General features: G+C 36.3%; 1 protein-coding gene across 1 annotated transcript; it reads left to right on the top strand.

Moving 5' to 3' along the window:
• Positions 1-755: 755 nt before the first annotated feature.
• Positions 756-15,077, top strand: LOC127857438 (uncharacterized). Its single transcript, XM_052393833.1, has 7 exons — positions 756-945; positions 6,640-6,803; positions 7,987-8,164; positions 11,468-11,572; positions 12,061-12,119; positions 13,881-13,969; positions 14,927-15,077. The coding sequence occupies exons 1-7, from the start codon at positions 756-758 to the stop codon at positions 15,075-15,077; spliced, it is 936 nt and encodes a 311-aa protein (XP_052249793.1).
• The last annotated feature ends 2,121 nt before the right edge of the window (positions 15,078-17,198 follow it).

The raw sequence follows: 17,198 nt of genomic DNA, 5'->3' as shown, positions 1-17,198 counted from the left end.
CTCAAACTTATTGTATTTAGGCACTAATTTATAAAAATAACTTATTAACGCGATGAGGAAATACATTTATTAGACCTTGCATACAATCTGTCTACATTTGTAGGTTTAGGTGAAACCTAATTCTGAGATGTACAGTGTTAATATCTCGCAACTCTTGATCGTTCACCATTAAATGCAGACACAAATTAACTTGTTTTAACATTATGAAAAACATGATTCACTTAACTACTAAGGTCAGAACTTTATACTATAACACTTTTATTTTCTTAAGTCGTATAATATATTATTTGTTGTCGAATCTAAAAGACATATGCCAAGGGACCCCATTTTGCAAGGTCTCATCATTCCGGGGGTTATTTCACACTACAAACAAAACTGGATTGTAAGACAATTGTTAGGCGAAACAGATATCGTCTACATTTGAAGAGCATGTGTCGGTTGAAAGTACACAAGATTCGTATGGATGTGTACGTGTGCGAATATGTTTATGAAACTGTTTGATTAAATTGTGTTTGTTTGGCAGAACTCTTCAGAAATACTTAAACATTTTTTTAAACGTGCTTATGATATCGTTTTGTTGCGGCTATGAAAAGGGCTTATGGAAACTACAAAAGACGCCAAGACACGCAATATTGACCTGCGATTGCCGGAAACGCTACAGTGCAAGCTAAAGCGCCGTGGAGAACTTTTTCATTTACGTCACAGGAATAGCAATCGCCGACATCTTCAGTGGCTCAGTCGGCAGAATTGGCTACATGAAGTTCATTGGGTTCCACTTAGATAACTACGGGCCTAATATTTTCCTAAATTCGCTACGGTTGTACGGAATCGCCGTGTCCCTAATTTCCACTGTTATGAACGTAGTCGACGCTCAACACTTTAGTCGGTTCAAGGAAAATACGAAGAGAAAAGAAAAAAGCAGAGATTCCGGAGTTAAAAAATCAGGTTGTTGTCACTGACAAGTTTTTAGGGATTCATTACATATTTCTTGTGAATATATCAACTCCAATTTATATTCTGAGTTTTCACGGACAAGCGTTTGAGGTAGAGAAAAGAAAAAGAAATCAGATAAGACAAAATCGTTTCTTTCACAGAGGAAATGAAGACATACATAACAGTAGAAGCGATTTTAGTGACAAACATGTATTTCCGTAGGATCTGTTAATCCAAACCGTTTCTAAACAGAGAGGTAGAGGAAACAAGAAAGTTATTTTTCGGGAAACAAACGGTTTCTACCGAAACTATAAACCAATATAAAAAATACTATCCAGACAGTCTTTCACCATAAACAAAAAAATGTGGCGTGTTAGAAATTTCGTGTATATGATAACCATTCAAAAGACATAATTAATAAGAGAGTATTGATCTGTTGTTCAAAGCGGAGAACAACAACAACAACAACCTTTTTGACCCAAAATATACATTGGCGTTACATTATCTTCTTTTGTGCAGTCATTTATACAATTGGAAACTGTACGGATATTGTCAGAAAACTGAGAAGACACCACAAATAAAGTTTAAAATCGGGAAACAACGATTGTTTAACTGAGAACTGAGATATTTTTCTTTTTTAGAAAACGAATTTAAAATCGATTACGACATATATTATGCGTTAATAAAGTGCACACTAATTTGAAAACACCTTTTTAGTCAGCCGTATATTTGTTTTGCTGAAGATTTACTTTACTATAAATACAGACCGAAATACATGATTTGAAAGTCACACTACTGCGATTCAAGAATGATACCTTATAAAATAAACTTGTTAATCTATTAATATATTTGGTTCCAATGTAGATATTCAAAGGACGTTCTTTAGTGGAAAAACATGTCATTAACATGTACTCGGTCATCAAATTATCTTTATAAGACTATGAAATACTCTAATGACATGTATTTGTATCGCGTAAGACTATTATACAGAAGAACATCAATCGTGCATGTGTTAATTACACAAACTACTTATAGAAACACTGTTCTCGCATTTGTACCCGCTCTTGAATGATCCTCCTTAAAAATACAAAATGATGTTTTTCTAAATATATTCGCAGCACTTCGCTATGATAGTTTAAGAAGAACGCGTTGTGTTAAGAATAATAATTAAACATGTATAATAATGTTCATTTGCCTTACCCTCCAAAACAAACCCATTTTTTCTCTTTCTGATTAGTGTCAGATACAAATGCAACTAATAAAAAGACACTAGCATGCATGCTCGACCGGCCCATATAGTATACGAGTATTTTTAACGGTATTTCTATTATCTGCCTGTTATGCTTAGTTAATATGTAATTACCTTCTCAACCTGCCGTAAATTGCCTTTGTACTGTCAACACGCCGACCTCGTGACTTCTTGCAGGGACCTAGCTATACAAACTGTTTGTATAGGTCCCTGCTTCGTGTGTACTGGCGCACCCATGCGTTAACGATGCTCTAGAAATGATTTCGGCCCGGGGGGGGGGGGGGGTAACTTCCCAAATTTTAGGTTAGGGGTGTCCCGCCGAGACTTCCGAAATGTGACCCATTTTTATACCGGAACTCTGATAAAGCCGACCCATTTTGATACAAGATTTTTGAAAAAGCAGACTCATTTGTATACGATACCATTGAGAAAGTGGACCCATTTCAATACAAGAATTTTGTATATACTGATTTCGTCACTTAATATACGACGTATGCTAATATATGACGTCACAGTATCATCTTGGTCGATCAAGCAACAGATGAAAACAGTCAAGTTACTGCCCGGAGTTACTGCATCTTTCTCGCTACTGAAATTTACTTTTTGATACCCATTTATATACAAGAATGACAATTATCATACCCATTTTGATACTGATACTTTCAAATCTATATGCATTTATATACAAGCAAATTTCTGATTTCAATACCCATATCGATACTTAGATGCTCAAAACCATACCCATATCGATAATTTTAGTCGAAAAACACACCCCATAAAATCGGCACACCCCTTACACCTGTATACAGGAAGTTACCCCCCCCCCCCCCCGGGGATTGCGTATTGAAACTTTCCAACAATAGCCACATGGTGAAATCCGTTACGCTACCATCCTTCCTATATGATTTTAAGTTCCTTGGTTAATAACTAGAATTTAAACTATCGATATTCTCAAACTGTCGCGTAATCGTTCATAGTTCATGGACGACACATAGTTACTAACAATGTTCATAGTTCATGGACGACACATAGTTACTAACAATGTTCAATCTCTTAAATTACCAGTGTGTAGCCTATCATTCGATATCTCGTAATGCTTAATGCCAAGATGACGAGTTTTGCATTAACTACCATTTTCTCGTGCCGCGCATGGGACAAGTCGGTCCCTCTCTATTTATGTTAATTTCTCTGCATAATATAGGATAAAATATTCAACAACACCACATATCAGTTTCTAGTCCAATTTAATGTCTAACATACTTAATATTTTCAGTTATACAAATACGTTGTGATTGCTACATGATTGTGTCTTTCTCGATCCGTACGTCTTCAAGTCTAAACGCTGTCTGTTTCCCTCTAACATCTGCCCAGTAAAACTCTGTTATGAATCCCATTGGTCAGTGTTCTATGCGTTTTTATTTCTGATTGGCTGAATTACAACCTGGAGAAGTCACTATTCAAGTATGCACCCGCTAATCAGCATTGTGATACCAATAAATAATGCAAATACAGCCCAAGGCTTGTGTTAACAGCATCGTTACCCCTTTGTTGTTAAACATACACCAGATCCAAATATTTAATCTTTTTGATATACTTGTCAATATTTCGTACATAAAGAAAACCCAAATATTTCACCCAATTTCTCATCATTATTTGACAAAACATTTAAATAGACATATATATTTCTGGAAAATACGATGGCTAAACGCCGTGTGCAAAACTTAATGCTATACCGCACATCTCCGGCCAAAAAACACTAATTATTAGATTTAATTATTATTAAAGTTCGTAATATTTTTACCCACATAAGTACCCCCCCCCCCCCACAATTGTCCATAATCCATCAATCATGCTTGGCAAATCCCTTGTGTTAATATTACCGGAAGTTTATCATATACTAAATATATTTTTGCTTTGTTATATTGCCCTTATTGTATATTTTGTATACTTTGGTGAAAAATAAACGTTTTGTTTTGTTCTGTTCTGATTGCATGAAACAAGAGAAATTAACAATAACAATGTGTATTAGTAGCAATTATCGGCTGCAGGCATAACGCATGAGTGCGTGACAAAGTCAATTGATCTTAATCGCTAATAAAGTGTTAAAAACAACATTAAGCCGGCGAGTGTTTTTATACGAAGGCGATACAGGTTATATTAAACTAATTCCGATTCCCATAGGGTCCCATTATAAAACTGACAACTTTCACAGCATTTTTCTTGCCTTTCCAACGTATCAATTTTTCCGAACCTGGTATCATTTTAAAGATGGATCTGTCATCTTCCAATAATTGCAATCAAAAACATACCGTCTCGCAACATCTAAGAAAGTAAATCGCTGTCAAATGAACCCACCGTAGAAAAACGTGTTTCGGAATCCTAATTTCGACAAAAGCCCCACACAATAGAAAACACACCCTCAAAAGTTCTTCTTTTAAGTTAGCTTCCAATCCAAGGCATCAAAGTACTCCAGACACATACAGGATATTACAAATAACCACAAAAGACATGTCTCACATTGTTAAATGGCTTATATTCAAGAAGAGAAAAGGAACTCTTTTGAAATAGGCACTACTTTCGAATGGACCACGGAGGGATACACAATGATTTAGTGTAATGTAACCTACAAGGCTAAGTGATCGTCTATAAAGGCAAAACATACACTGAATTGCAATATTTATAACAAACGTTTGGCATTAATGAAAGAGGATTTCTTCATGTATGTATTTTGTATGAGGTAGTTTAAATGAAAATGCTGTTTGCGTACGAATACATTTTTACAACATATTGGCGTCTTTTTTTGGATGAGAACGGTACAGTTACACCGTACTTTCGGTTCATGACAAAGAATCCGCTGATAATACTTGTTCGGACGTGACAAGCTTAAGTAATTGACTGAAGGATATGCTTGAGTAAACAATTATACTATCGTTGATAAAGTCGTTGATTTAGTTAACAATATGAAATTAAATCAATGTATATGATATTATTATGTATTATTCAATGTTATTAATTATGATATTATGCTGAGTTATCGGCAATTAGCCTTATTTACACTGTATGCAAACGACTGGATGGGGTTATGACGTAGCAATACTACATGTACCAAGGCAACTGGCCAACCATCTAAATATTGTGATCCGAAAACAATGGTCACATGTGGACAACGGCCACTTAGGTCATTTTCCTTGACTGACCGTTGTTTTCAGTTTTGACTGTATATGTCCTATGATTCCGTATTGAATCTTAAATAAAACTTAAGGTTGTTCTTAACCTCTAATCGTAAAAAGCTTGACGGGGTGGGTCCAGGATAGGCTTTTCTTATGTTTTCTTTTATAATATAATTCAGCTCTATTATTAAAATCCGTAAAAGCATGCCTTATGCTTTTCTGCTGTTAATGTTTCTTTCCGTTACACTTTGTTGTTTCTTTCACGCAAATTATTAGTTTGTTTTTTTATTTATTGATTTTATTTTTTTCCGCATTTTTATGCATACTCAGTATCCGATCCTGATTTAATTGCGTGTATGTATTTACAATTAAGATTTTTTTTGCTTAAGCAAGTATTTCAAATAATGCCAATTAACCAAACGCAGCGTTTTAAAATAATACCTGACCTTATAATTTTAACTTACGAGTGCGCACATTGTTCAAATAACTCTTCAACTGAATTTTATTTTCAAAATAATGTTCACGCTCAAGCTGATTGTATTTCTTGTCATCTTTTTTTATGTATAAATTTAACACTAAGTCAGAACATACTTTTCAAAGATAATATTAAATAATTTTAAAAGATATATGTAGAACAAACATTTTAAAAAGTGTTTTGTTTCATGATTTTTATAAGATTTTCAGAATGAATATTGTATAACTCTTAACCTATAACGTTAATTGCTATGCGGAATAAACTTCCCAATGTGTAAAATGCTTGACTTAAAGCGTAAATAAATATATTAAAATCTATTACACATCAAAGTTCTGATTTCTAAAGACATATAAAATTCTAATATAAGAATTATATATCAAAGGTCCCATTTTGCAAGGTTTCATTATTCCATTATCATACGTTACTTCACAGTGAATGAAACTGCCGTCTTTCAGATCCGCTAGTTCAAACAGATCATCTCACCTTAAAATAGTTTTGCCATAAAACATTTAATTAAAATTGTGTAAATTGAAGTGTTATTGTTTTTCTAGTGTTTTCCATCCGCGTGAATGTTATCAAACCACTGTTGATTTTGTGTTTTATACAACAAAATCATGACATTCTGTTAACTTGATGATCTTTGTATCTCTATTTGAAAAGCATGACTCGGTTAATAGTTCTAAAGAGTCATTTTTAAGTTTGCGAAACTGTTTATTTTACGTTTGCAAAGATATTGTGTTTGTAAGACAGAATTCTTCTGAAAACCTTCCGGAATTTTTATGAAGCGTTTACATTGCATCGTTGCATTGCAGCTTTGAATCAGGCCGTATGGCTTGAGGATATCACCCAGAACGCCAAGACACGCAATCTGGACCTGGGGTTGCCTGAAACTCTTCAGGTCAAGCTGAGGCGCACCGGGCAACAGGATTTGATCTTGAAACTCGTGGAAAACAAGCGACTGAACCAGAACGCTCCGGTTTACGAGGTCCACACAGAGAATGGTCAAAATAAACTGGTCAAAAAAGAAACAGCGCCCATAACTGCAAGTTTGATAACATAGGCTAATACATTTCTATTGTTGGCTTGTCCATTTGATATAGAGAAAAACTTTCGAAATAATTTACGATATTCGCATTCCAGCAGCCCGAACGTTAAATTTGACAGAAACTGTGTTCCACGGTATGGTAAGTAGAACGATACGGAAACAGCAACTATACGCCATGAAGGCTGTTTAAATAAGGTTTGTATGCATTGACGACAGAAAACGATAGGCATTCAAAGTTTGTTCTTCACCATGTAGGTGTTATATTATTTTATTCGAAGGCCCACGTTTTTATCTTATTTGTGTGCCATCTTGGTTTTAGGATGTGAAGTTCTACCACGACAAGGAAAATGGTGGTTCGTTCATGGTTGAATGCGCCAAGAGATCAAAGGGCGCGTGCCGACGAACACTGTTAAGGAACTGTTAAGTGAATAAGGGCTGGTTTTTACAAAGTCATTAGAGAAGTCTTAACTTAGGTTGTATTAACGTGCATATGATAAATATGCTGTTCTGTTTGTTAATCAATGTTAACAGCATAGCTTATATTTTTTCATGATTATAGCAATATTTACTAAATAAAAAAGCACTTGCATTTAAAAAAAACCCACACCAAATAGACTTATTACACGGTAATTTTTTGATTGTATGGCATTGTCTTAAATTTGCGCAAACGAACTTGCAGATTACGATTCCTGTTCAAATGAATGCCGCGACGAAGGCAATATACGTACATAAATCTACGCATATGCATTTAACTGTTACAATAAGGATTTATCACTTGTAATGAAATTCGATAATTTTTTAAGCATTGGTGTATTTGTAAATTATCGGATCGCCGGAGAATGATTCTGGATGCAGTTGACCGCTGATGCAAGGATATTGCCTTCGGCTATTTCTTAACAGCAAACCAAAAACTACATTATTATCAATTTTCACATGAATGAGGTGCATTGATTCGCATATGAATGGGGTGCAGACGAATACTTAGCAAAGATATGTTCCCATTCCTCTACGGCTAGCAACGCATATACATAAACATTACAAATGTATGTGCAATAAAGCTCTTAACACGTAAGACTGACATGGGCTCAATGTGATTTCTGTTTTTAATTTCTAGACTGGTAGCTTGGATTACAATTACAATTACGCCTTTGAAATCAACCCGACGCGGGAAATGTTTGTGTCAAGGTCACTGGCCGACAACAAGCTTAATCCCCATATGCTTTCCAGGGTGGTAAATCGCACAGGAAAGCGTATTATTAGCGATATTGCTAGACGGGATCACATTAGCGAAGGTAACCTGTATATACATTTGTACTGCCTAGTTAAACCATTCATGATATTTATATCATAAGATTCTCCTGTAACCATGAGGCAGCTTAAATAAATGATAACCATTACCTTTTTGTGACGATTGTTATATGAAGCATTTGCTGACTATGTAATTCGTCTCACAGAAAAAAACCTAATATCTTTGGCACAAAAGACCTTTAGCCATAACATAAATACCGTTTAGCTTAACTATAATTGACCACAGCCTAAATTAAAAATCACTTTTCATTACATATGCTTGAAGGGTTTAAATAATTAGGGATTTAACACTTTACCAAAATTAACCAGATAACCTATTATTGTTACCGGCTCAATGTGCAACTTAATGGTTAAGTATACTTTTTTTTCAAAATGTCATATGTTTCGCAGGTGTACCCTCTTAATATCAAAAATGTTGTTTCTGGCCTCTTATGTCGGTTACATCAGCATCAATACCCTGTTCGTGATGTAAATGCATTATCAAAGATACATCTTCTAAAATAGATTTGAAAACAAATGCGTATGCTTGATCTTGTTTTTGACGATGCTGCAAAGCAGCTCGTCTAAGTTATCATACCATAAAAAAATTCTTCACAATTGCGACCTATGTAAAAGACCGAGCCAGTCCGATTGAGATAGCCCGATTTTTCTAATCGGCATACCTCGCTTATTATCATTGATAAAGATAAAAGAAGCTCAGCTATAAATAGCACAGCATATTCTGGGAAAAAGATTTAATAAAAGTTTGGAAACGTTAATTATAAATCAGTTATATTCAATCCGTTATATGTTTATAGATCAATGAAACAACTATGCATTGTATGTATGGTATTTGACATTTGTAGTGATTCTTTAAATAAATTGCGAATGAAAACATGTATAATTAACGTTTTACGCGATCATGAGTGTAAAGAAAACGAATTATTTCAAACCTGCCATTTGTAAACGTTGTAGTGAGTATGGTATATAAACAGCATAATAGCCTTATATTATATATGAAACTAGCTCTTATGCGTTCTCTTTCTCATTTTGCATATTTAATAAACTTTTCAAACAGAAATTACAGAGCCACATCAGTGCACATACTTTGTTCGATAATTTATTCGTTTGTTGGATAGTGTTTGCTGTTTTAAACACATATTAGGTCATATCGCTGAGATTTATTCAACCTTACCATGTGTTCATGGGCGAACTCACGTATTCAAGTACTCTTACGTTTATGTGCTCATAACTAATTTCGGGAATCATTGTCTGTCTGTCTGTCTGTCTGTCTGTCTGTCGGTCTGGGTGTCTGTGTGTCTTGGTTTGTGTTTGTGTGTACTCGTATGTCTAACTTTTTGTTTTGGTGTGTGTCTGGGTGTGTGTGTGTCTGTGTGTGTGTGTGTGTGTGTGTGTGTGTGTGTGGTGTGTGTGTGTGTGTGTGGTGTGTGTGTGTGTGTGTGTGTGTGTGTTGTGTGTGTGTGTGTGTGTGGTGTGTGTGGTGTGTGTGTGTGTGTGTGTGTGTGTGTGTGTGTGTGTGTGTGTGTGTGTGTGTGTGTGTGTGTGTGTGTGTGTGTGTGTGTGTGTGTGTGTGTAGTGTGTGTGTGTGTGTGTGTGTGTGTGTGTGTGTGTGTGTGTGTGTGTGTGTGTGTGTGGTGTGTGTGTGTGTGTGTGTGTGTGTGTGTGTGTGTGTGTGTGTGTTGTGTGTGTGTGTGTGTGTGTGTTGTGTGTGTGTGTGTGTGTGTGTGTGTGTGTGTGTGTGTGTGTGTGTGTGTGTGTGTGTTGTGTGTGTGTGTGTGTGTGTGTGTGTGTGTGTGTGTGTGTGTGTCTGGGTGTGTGTGTGTGTGTCTGGGTGTGTGTGTGTGTGTGTCTGGGTGTGTGGTGTGTGTGTCTGGGTGTGTGTGTGTGTGTCTGGTGTGTGTTTGTGTGTCTGGGTGTGTGTGTCTGTCTGTCTGTCTGTCTGTCTGTCTGTCTGTCTGTCTGTCTGTCTGTCTGTCTGTCTGCTGTCTGTCTGTCTGTCTGTCTGTCTGTCTGTCTGTCTGTCTGTCTGTCTGTCTGTCTGTCTAAAACATGTCAGAGAAACTTCCTATGTCGGTTGTACAAAAGGAAATAACTCTGAAAACATTGAAGCAAAATTTATTGTTCTTATGCACTGCACTTCAACTCTTTCTGATAGCTTCCTGTTAACGAGGTTTCGAGTTATTGAGTTAATTAGCAAGGGCACTATCTGCCCTTGGAATTTAACATCGTAAACAAAATTAACAGCCCTTGACAAGAATGATGCGTACATATAATAAAGGGCAATAACTCTTTAAAGATAGAATCAAGATGTAATGTATTACCATTTACATTTTCACTCGTTTAGATCGATCCACCTTTTAAGTTTTAAGTTGCTTCCTCTTAATGTTTTTGGAATAAGCGTTGGGTTACAGTAAAGAAATAACAAATGTACAATACGAACAAAAAAGTGAAAGCATGAGCACGGTGCCTTTACCAAGTGCCTTTTTAAGATCTGTGTTTGGAGATTAAAACGCGACCCAGTTAACATTTGTAATGATGCCTTTTTAAATATTTCACATTTTTTAATGGATAAAGTGAAGAGCCCGCTCATTCGTGAGAGTTTTGAGAGTTTTCTATAGGTATCATGATCTTCTGCAACAAATAAGCATTTGTTCAGTAAAGTGAAACCGCGCGTTTGTAATATGAAGTCCCCACACTGATCCGACATGTTTCTTACCGTTCAAACGCTCGGTTGCACTTTACTGAAAACATACTTATTTGTTTAAAAATATCACGATGCGTATAAAAAAAAGCTCTTACGAATAGGCGGGCTCTCCACTTTATGCTATAAAAAATTATGAAATATTTAAAATCCTTAACAATTTTCACTGGGCCGCCCTTTATTCTCCCAACACAGACCCGAAAAAGTCACGTGGTATAGGCACCGTGATGAGTTTTGGGTCTTGAGAAAGACACTCCGGGAAAGGTATTGGTCGGCGGAACGTAAGCAGTCAACCGGTATACAATCCATTTTTATTCACGGTTTACAAACGATCAGTTAGTCTTGTGATCTGATAAATACATAGCACAATCTCGGAATAACGATGACCGCCAAAGACGAACAGTAGTCCGTTAAATTGCATAATTAAATATGAAAAGTGGCGTTTTCTCGATTTGTATATGCCGAATACAATATTAATTTGTGTCGAGAAAACAATAGTTATATAATTATTAACATGATTTAACTGATAACATACACATATTCTCTACATACGAATACACTTTATTCATTACACCATCAAATATAGACGCCCCACTACCGACGAGCGCCGCAGACGACGTGGACCTTTACCATCCCAAGCCCGAACGTGGTCGTGATGACTCTGGGGTCGTTAATGACATTGTTGGAAAAGGCAAGTAGTGCCTCTGTTTTCAGACCAATCTAATCGTATATACGAAATAGTTACAGGTGCAAATTTTTAATATTTCCATTTGTTTTCAGGGAAAATTTTGAAGTTTATATTCAACTGTTTATTCGATGATATGCGATGTACGATATGCATGCAGTTTCAGATACATGTACATACATATGAAACACCAATAAAGCTAAAACTGCACATCTATGACAGTTTCAAAAACAGACAACAATACTTTCGTGTATGTTTATGCAATAGTTTAAGAAATCGGAAATAGTTTCAGATGCGCACCACTTATCGTATCACAAACAAATGGCAAATAAGTATATCAATTAAAAATATAACAATACATATTAAAAATTATCAACAGCATTGTACACGGTTTTTCTCAAAGTTTTAAAGAAAACATGGATATAAGCGATTTGTTTGAAATTTATTTTAAATGAATGAATAGTTGTAAATGTATGTTGCGTGGGTGGTTTCAGAGCTTGCCAAAGAATTACGACAACTCTTGATGAAGAGCGAGTTAGATGCCTTTTCAGAGGTGATGAAAATGGTTCATTTTATTAAATAATAAAGCATTGCTTTTTACGTGTATATGAAATCATACTGTATTGATATTACCATGTAGTTTTGCATCGTGCTACGTGGATTTTTATTTATACTGAACAAGCTTCTATATAATTGTATGTATTGCCTAAATGGAAGATAAACAAGTAGCATACAAGTCGCACTGTATGTCTGTATATTACGAGTGTCCGACGTCTCCGGTTGAACATACCTGTCAGAGCTATATAGTTGACCATAAATTGATTTATTATAAAAAATACTTGGCACATATGTTAATTTAAGGGATCTGTTAACGGTTTAGAAAAAAAAACACAAAACCGAAAACAATCGTTTCAGATTTGCACATTTTCCTTGCAGTTATGTTATTTTCGAGGTAACTATAATACTAAACAGTTACCATGCTCTAAAAAAATTCATTACATGCATGTTTTACGATTTAAAAATCTGAAAATTATTAAGCGTTACAAATGCGAAACGATTGAATAATTTGGAAAGTTTTGTTGTTATCGTTATATTTCGTGACACTACCTGGATTGCGTATTTGAAATATAAAGATCCACATAATGTATATCAGCATGGAGTGGTTTAAGCGTTACACTTTTACTCAAAGAATCAGTGGTTCGAGCCCAGGATTTGAGGCGTTTTTCTCTCTATTTATTTTTATCTTGTTTTATTCTGTGATTAAGTTTTGTTCCGATGTTTATATTTATCAATTTAAAGCTTCTAATTACACATTTCAAAACATGTCAAAACCTGTAAACAAGTTCATTTAACCATAAAAAGAGAATGTGTTTCGTGTAACGCCCGTCTCCTTACGTCAATTTTCAATATATTACCTAGAGGTAAAACGTAAAATTTGCCATCAACCAGTGTGACAGTGCCTGTCTATGCCATAACTTTGCCATAGATATATGAATTTTAAATAAATAACTTGGCACAATTGTTACCCATCTTAAAACGACGTTTCAAGCGTACCACCCGTCCACTTACCTTTAATATCACGGTTACACTGATATCAAAGGTGCAATATGGCTATAAAAAGCTGCTCCTGACTGTAACCGTTTTTAGTTGGTCGCGTTAGCGGCCGACTAAATTTACAGAGCATATTTTGCAAATCAGTATATGCTTACAAGCCTCGAGTACGGTAAGAACCTGCAACTCATTCTGCTAGGGACGATTACCGCTGCCTGTCTGCAGCAGACGACAAATGATTCTGCTCTAGCGGTGAGTGTATATACCAGCTTGTAAGACGACATTTGCCAGTCTCGTGTTAATCATTGAAATCCTTACATATTGGCTGCTTTCAGCGGGAAAACGGGGCTTAATGCACGTCAAATAAGATTAGCCTGTGCACACTGATTAGCATGTGCAATGCGTACAAGCTACTCAAGGACGACATCAGCGAACAACTTCAGTGCCTTCAGCGCTTTGATTTTATCATGCACTTAGAAAACCACAAAATGACCCCCAGCAGGATACGTCTTGTCGCTTGTACAAGTCTCCCAACCCTAAAATGTCAAAAGACCAATTTGGCCATAAAAGCGGCATGTCCTATGGACACGTGTCTTGCTTCAATCCGTTTTTCAAAGTGCTATCATCATGTGCTATCGCGTTTCTTTAATTGTGAATACCTAATAAATGTACCATAATTAACTGTATCCTTAAAAGTATATTTGAAGAATTTCTACCGTTTATAAGGATTATTTAAATGATACATTATGTGTTTCAATAACAGAAACTTCATCTTCGTCGTCAGGAGAGACAATCAACCAAAACGTACGCCCTGGAAATCCTTGTCGGAGCTGACCCTTCCGTCTGGAAAAAGTATGGAGTACATGGTCTTGCTCGTAAATTGCAGAGTTCCTTATTTAGAAAGGCCTTTACTATTGAATATGGCATGACGTTCCCTTACACATCGGCTCATAAGATTTTAACTAATGAAAACAGTAATATTACCAAACAAACGCTCTTCTTTTAGAGTAATTTATGCAATTAATAACTGATTTAGATATTGTTCTTTTGTGGTTTTAGGCCATTTTATTACTCTAATGTTTCGTTTTTTGTTCAGCTCATTACATTTACGAAGTTTTGTTGCAACGATTGAGCAATATACAGTTGATAAATAATATATATTTTTATCACATGCTATACCCAGTTTCCCATGTAATACAACATTTACATTTTTTTTTATTACACGTGTGTAATACATACGATATATGACGCCAGTCAATTGTTCCATGTGTTTGTATAAGTCGAGTTGCTTGTGTGATGACGTATCTCACGAGAGGCGGAGCCTCGAGTGTGATACAAAATAGCGCAAGCCACGAGACTGATACAAACACTTGTAACAATTGACTTGCGTAATATTCCTTTTATTATATACAACTTTGAATCATTGAAGTTAAAAAAATTGTGTTTAAGCGTTCATTTTTAACCAAGAATGCTCTTATATTTTTTTGCATTCAAAGCGACGTCATTTAAAGTAGTCCGGCTAGTATGGTAATACGGAATTGGAAAACTCGCGAGTAGCACAATACGGGTATTATTTCTGTGCAGTTTTATTTTACAGATTGATACAACTTGTATTTTTGGGGGAGTATAAAGCAGGTATATAATAAAAAAATGAAAAGTTTTCATTGGCTTAGTTTTCGTTTATTGGCCTATCGCATTTTGTTATTTTGCTGAAATGACGTTGCAACGTCAAATGACGTCACGAAATGTAAACAACACTCGTCCAGGAAATTTGTTTTTTGTTTAAGCGAGTTCTGACTATGTTTGCAGGTACTATGCAAAAGCTGTTGGAACGGCCACTTTGACTAAGGATCAGGCAACTGAGTTGTTCATCCGGAAGCGTTTCTCTCACATCATTAACGGGGTAGGATATATAGGGCGTTCGTGCGTGTTTGTGAATGTGTGCACGTTTGTTTCGTAGTAGAACGCTTAGAGTACACCGGGATCTTCTCCATATGACCTCGCCCTCATGGTTTTTTTATTAATGTTACTGATGGCAGAAGACGCCCCATTCCAGAAATTATTGACTTATCATGTCTTTAAGAACGCGGTGGCATATAAAACACTGCATTTGTGTAAAACGTCTAATGCGAACGATGATAAATAAGTCGGATGTGAATGCGAATCGAACTGTGCTATTCACGGATCGTGAAGCCAATTCGTTACCACAGATCTATGTCTACTTGACTGACTTCTTCATATACATAATTATACAAATTTACTCATGAATGCTCGGGCGAAATGTTTTGCTATATTGCTACTGTCCAAGGCCAAAGCGCATGTGGAGTTTCAAGCCAATCGGTCAATTCTTTGATGAATTATTAATCGGAAACAAATTTCACTCCAAGTTCAATAGGGGTCATCTACTGTCCACAGCCAATGCACATGTGAAGTATCAAGCCAATCGGTGAATCAGTTGACGAGTTATTGATAGGAAAGGATTGTACTTTTGATGTGTATCAGTGACCTTGACCTTTGAACCAATGACGTAGATAATCCCTTTAAATGTTGATTTCTCTCTAAAAAATAAATTTTATTGTGAATCAATTGAATGACATTTATATCCATCATGAAGGTCTCCGGTATATACAGTGAGAACTGTACTTACTGGATTCGGTGTACGGTCTTTGCTGTCCGTGTTATTATCGACCTTCATGCCGTAAATTTTTATAATTATGTATATGAAGAAGTCAGTCAAGTAGACATAGATCTGTGGTAACGAATTGGCATCACGATCCGTGAATAGCACAGTTCGATATAACTCTCGGAAATAACTCTCAATGTAGAGATAATTTTCTCTCAATGATGGATAACGATAAAGATCTGTCAGCCTGTCTTACAAAGAAAGCAGATAATGCTGAGGACATTGGTTTCAATCTAAATCAATCACAAATCAATTATTTCCGGTAGCCATCTTGGGTACTTCCGTTCCACTCAACCGTGTCAAAGATAATTACCTGGTGAACTCGTCTATATTGGCGTCAATACTTCCTCCAGGCAAACTATCAAGGTATAAAACTTTGATACTACCAACACAATGCACAATCCTGATTCGAGGTACAAAACAGGATCAATAGGGATTAAGAATTATTCCCCGATGTTAAACTTGTGAACACTCGCTCACGAAAGCTAGATCGATGAGATATTTGTCGCGAAAATATATTTCATGCTCTAAAAAGTAGTATATGAAATATATTTATCCTAGAGCATTATATACAAGCACACTTTCCACCTTTTATATCACGCAACCACAAAAAGATTGATCCAAAAATATGAAACAGAACGTATAATCCTCGTATTTCCAGAGCAGATTCAAAACACGTCCGATCACTTCCTATCACACTATGTGCCATCAAATGTGTGACACGCATTCGGACTATTGTCAAAATGTCAATATGTAAACTAGTCCCGCACTCTGGATCAGCAGACGAGTTATTGCTTAAATCTCAAGGTGGATTCCGGAGATAGTTGATATAAAAATTATCATGATTGCTAGTCCCATGAGATAAAATCAAATCTTGTTAGTCCCAAAGCGGCCCTTTAAGGTGCATACCCACTCGCCATGTAAATAGAGCATAATACGCTAAATAGGCTGTATGTGACGCCGACAATAATTAAAACCCCGGGTCGAAACTAGATCAGCCCGGCAGGCAGCCGACGGGAGTTCAGCTTGCACTAGGTCGCTTCCGGAGGATAACTTTTGTTTGTCCGAAAGGGGCCCTCCAAGGAGCATACCCACTTGCTATGCACATAGAGAAAAATTCGTTAAATAGGCTGAAGGTGACGCATGCCCTTATTACAATCCCGGGCCGAAACAAGATCATCCCGACAGGCAGCCATCAGTAGTAACGCTTGCACTTGGTCGCTTCCGGGGGATAACTCTTATTTGTCCGAAAAGGGCCCGTAAAGGTGTATACCTACTCGCCATGTAAATAGAGCATAATACATACGCTAAATAGGCTAAAGGTGACGCTGAAGACCCTTAGTTAAAACTCCGCTCGAAACTAGATCAGCCTGACTGGCAGCCGACGGGAGTTCAGCT

Source organism: Dreissena polymorpha, chromosome 14 (assembly GCF_020536995.1).
Source record: "Dreissena polymorpha isolate Duluth1 chromosome 14, UMN_Dpol_1.0, whole genome shotgun sequence".
Taxonomy (NCBI): domain Eukaryota; kingdom Metazoa; phylum Mollusca; class Bivalvia; order Myida; family Dreissenidae; genus Dreissena; species Dreissena polymorpha.
The sequence above is the reverse complement of the archived record's forward strand: the minus strand, read 5'-3'. Positions and strand labels throughout refer to the sequence as shown.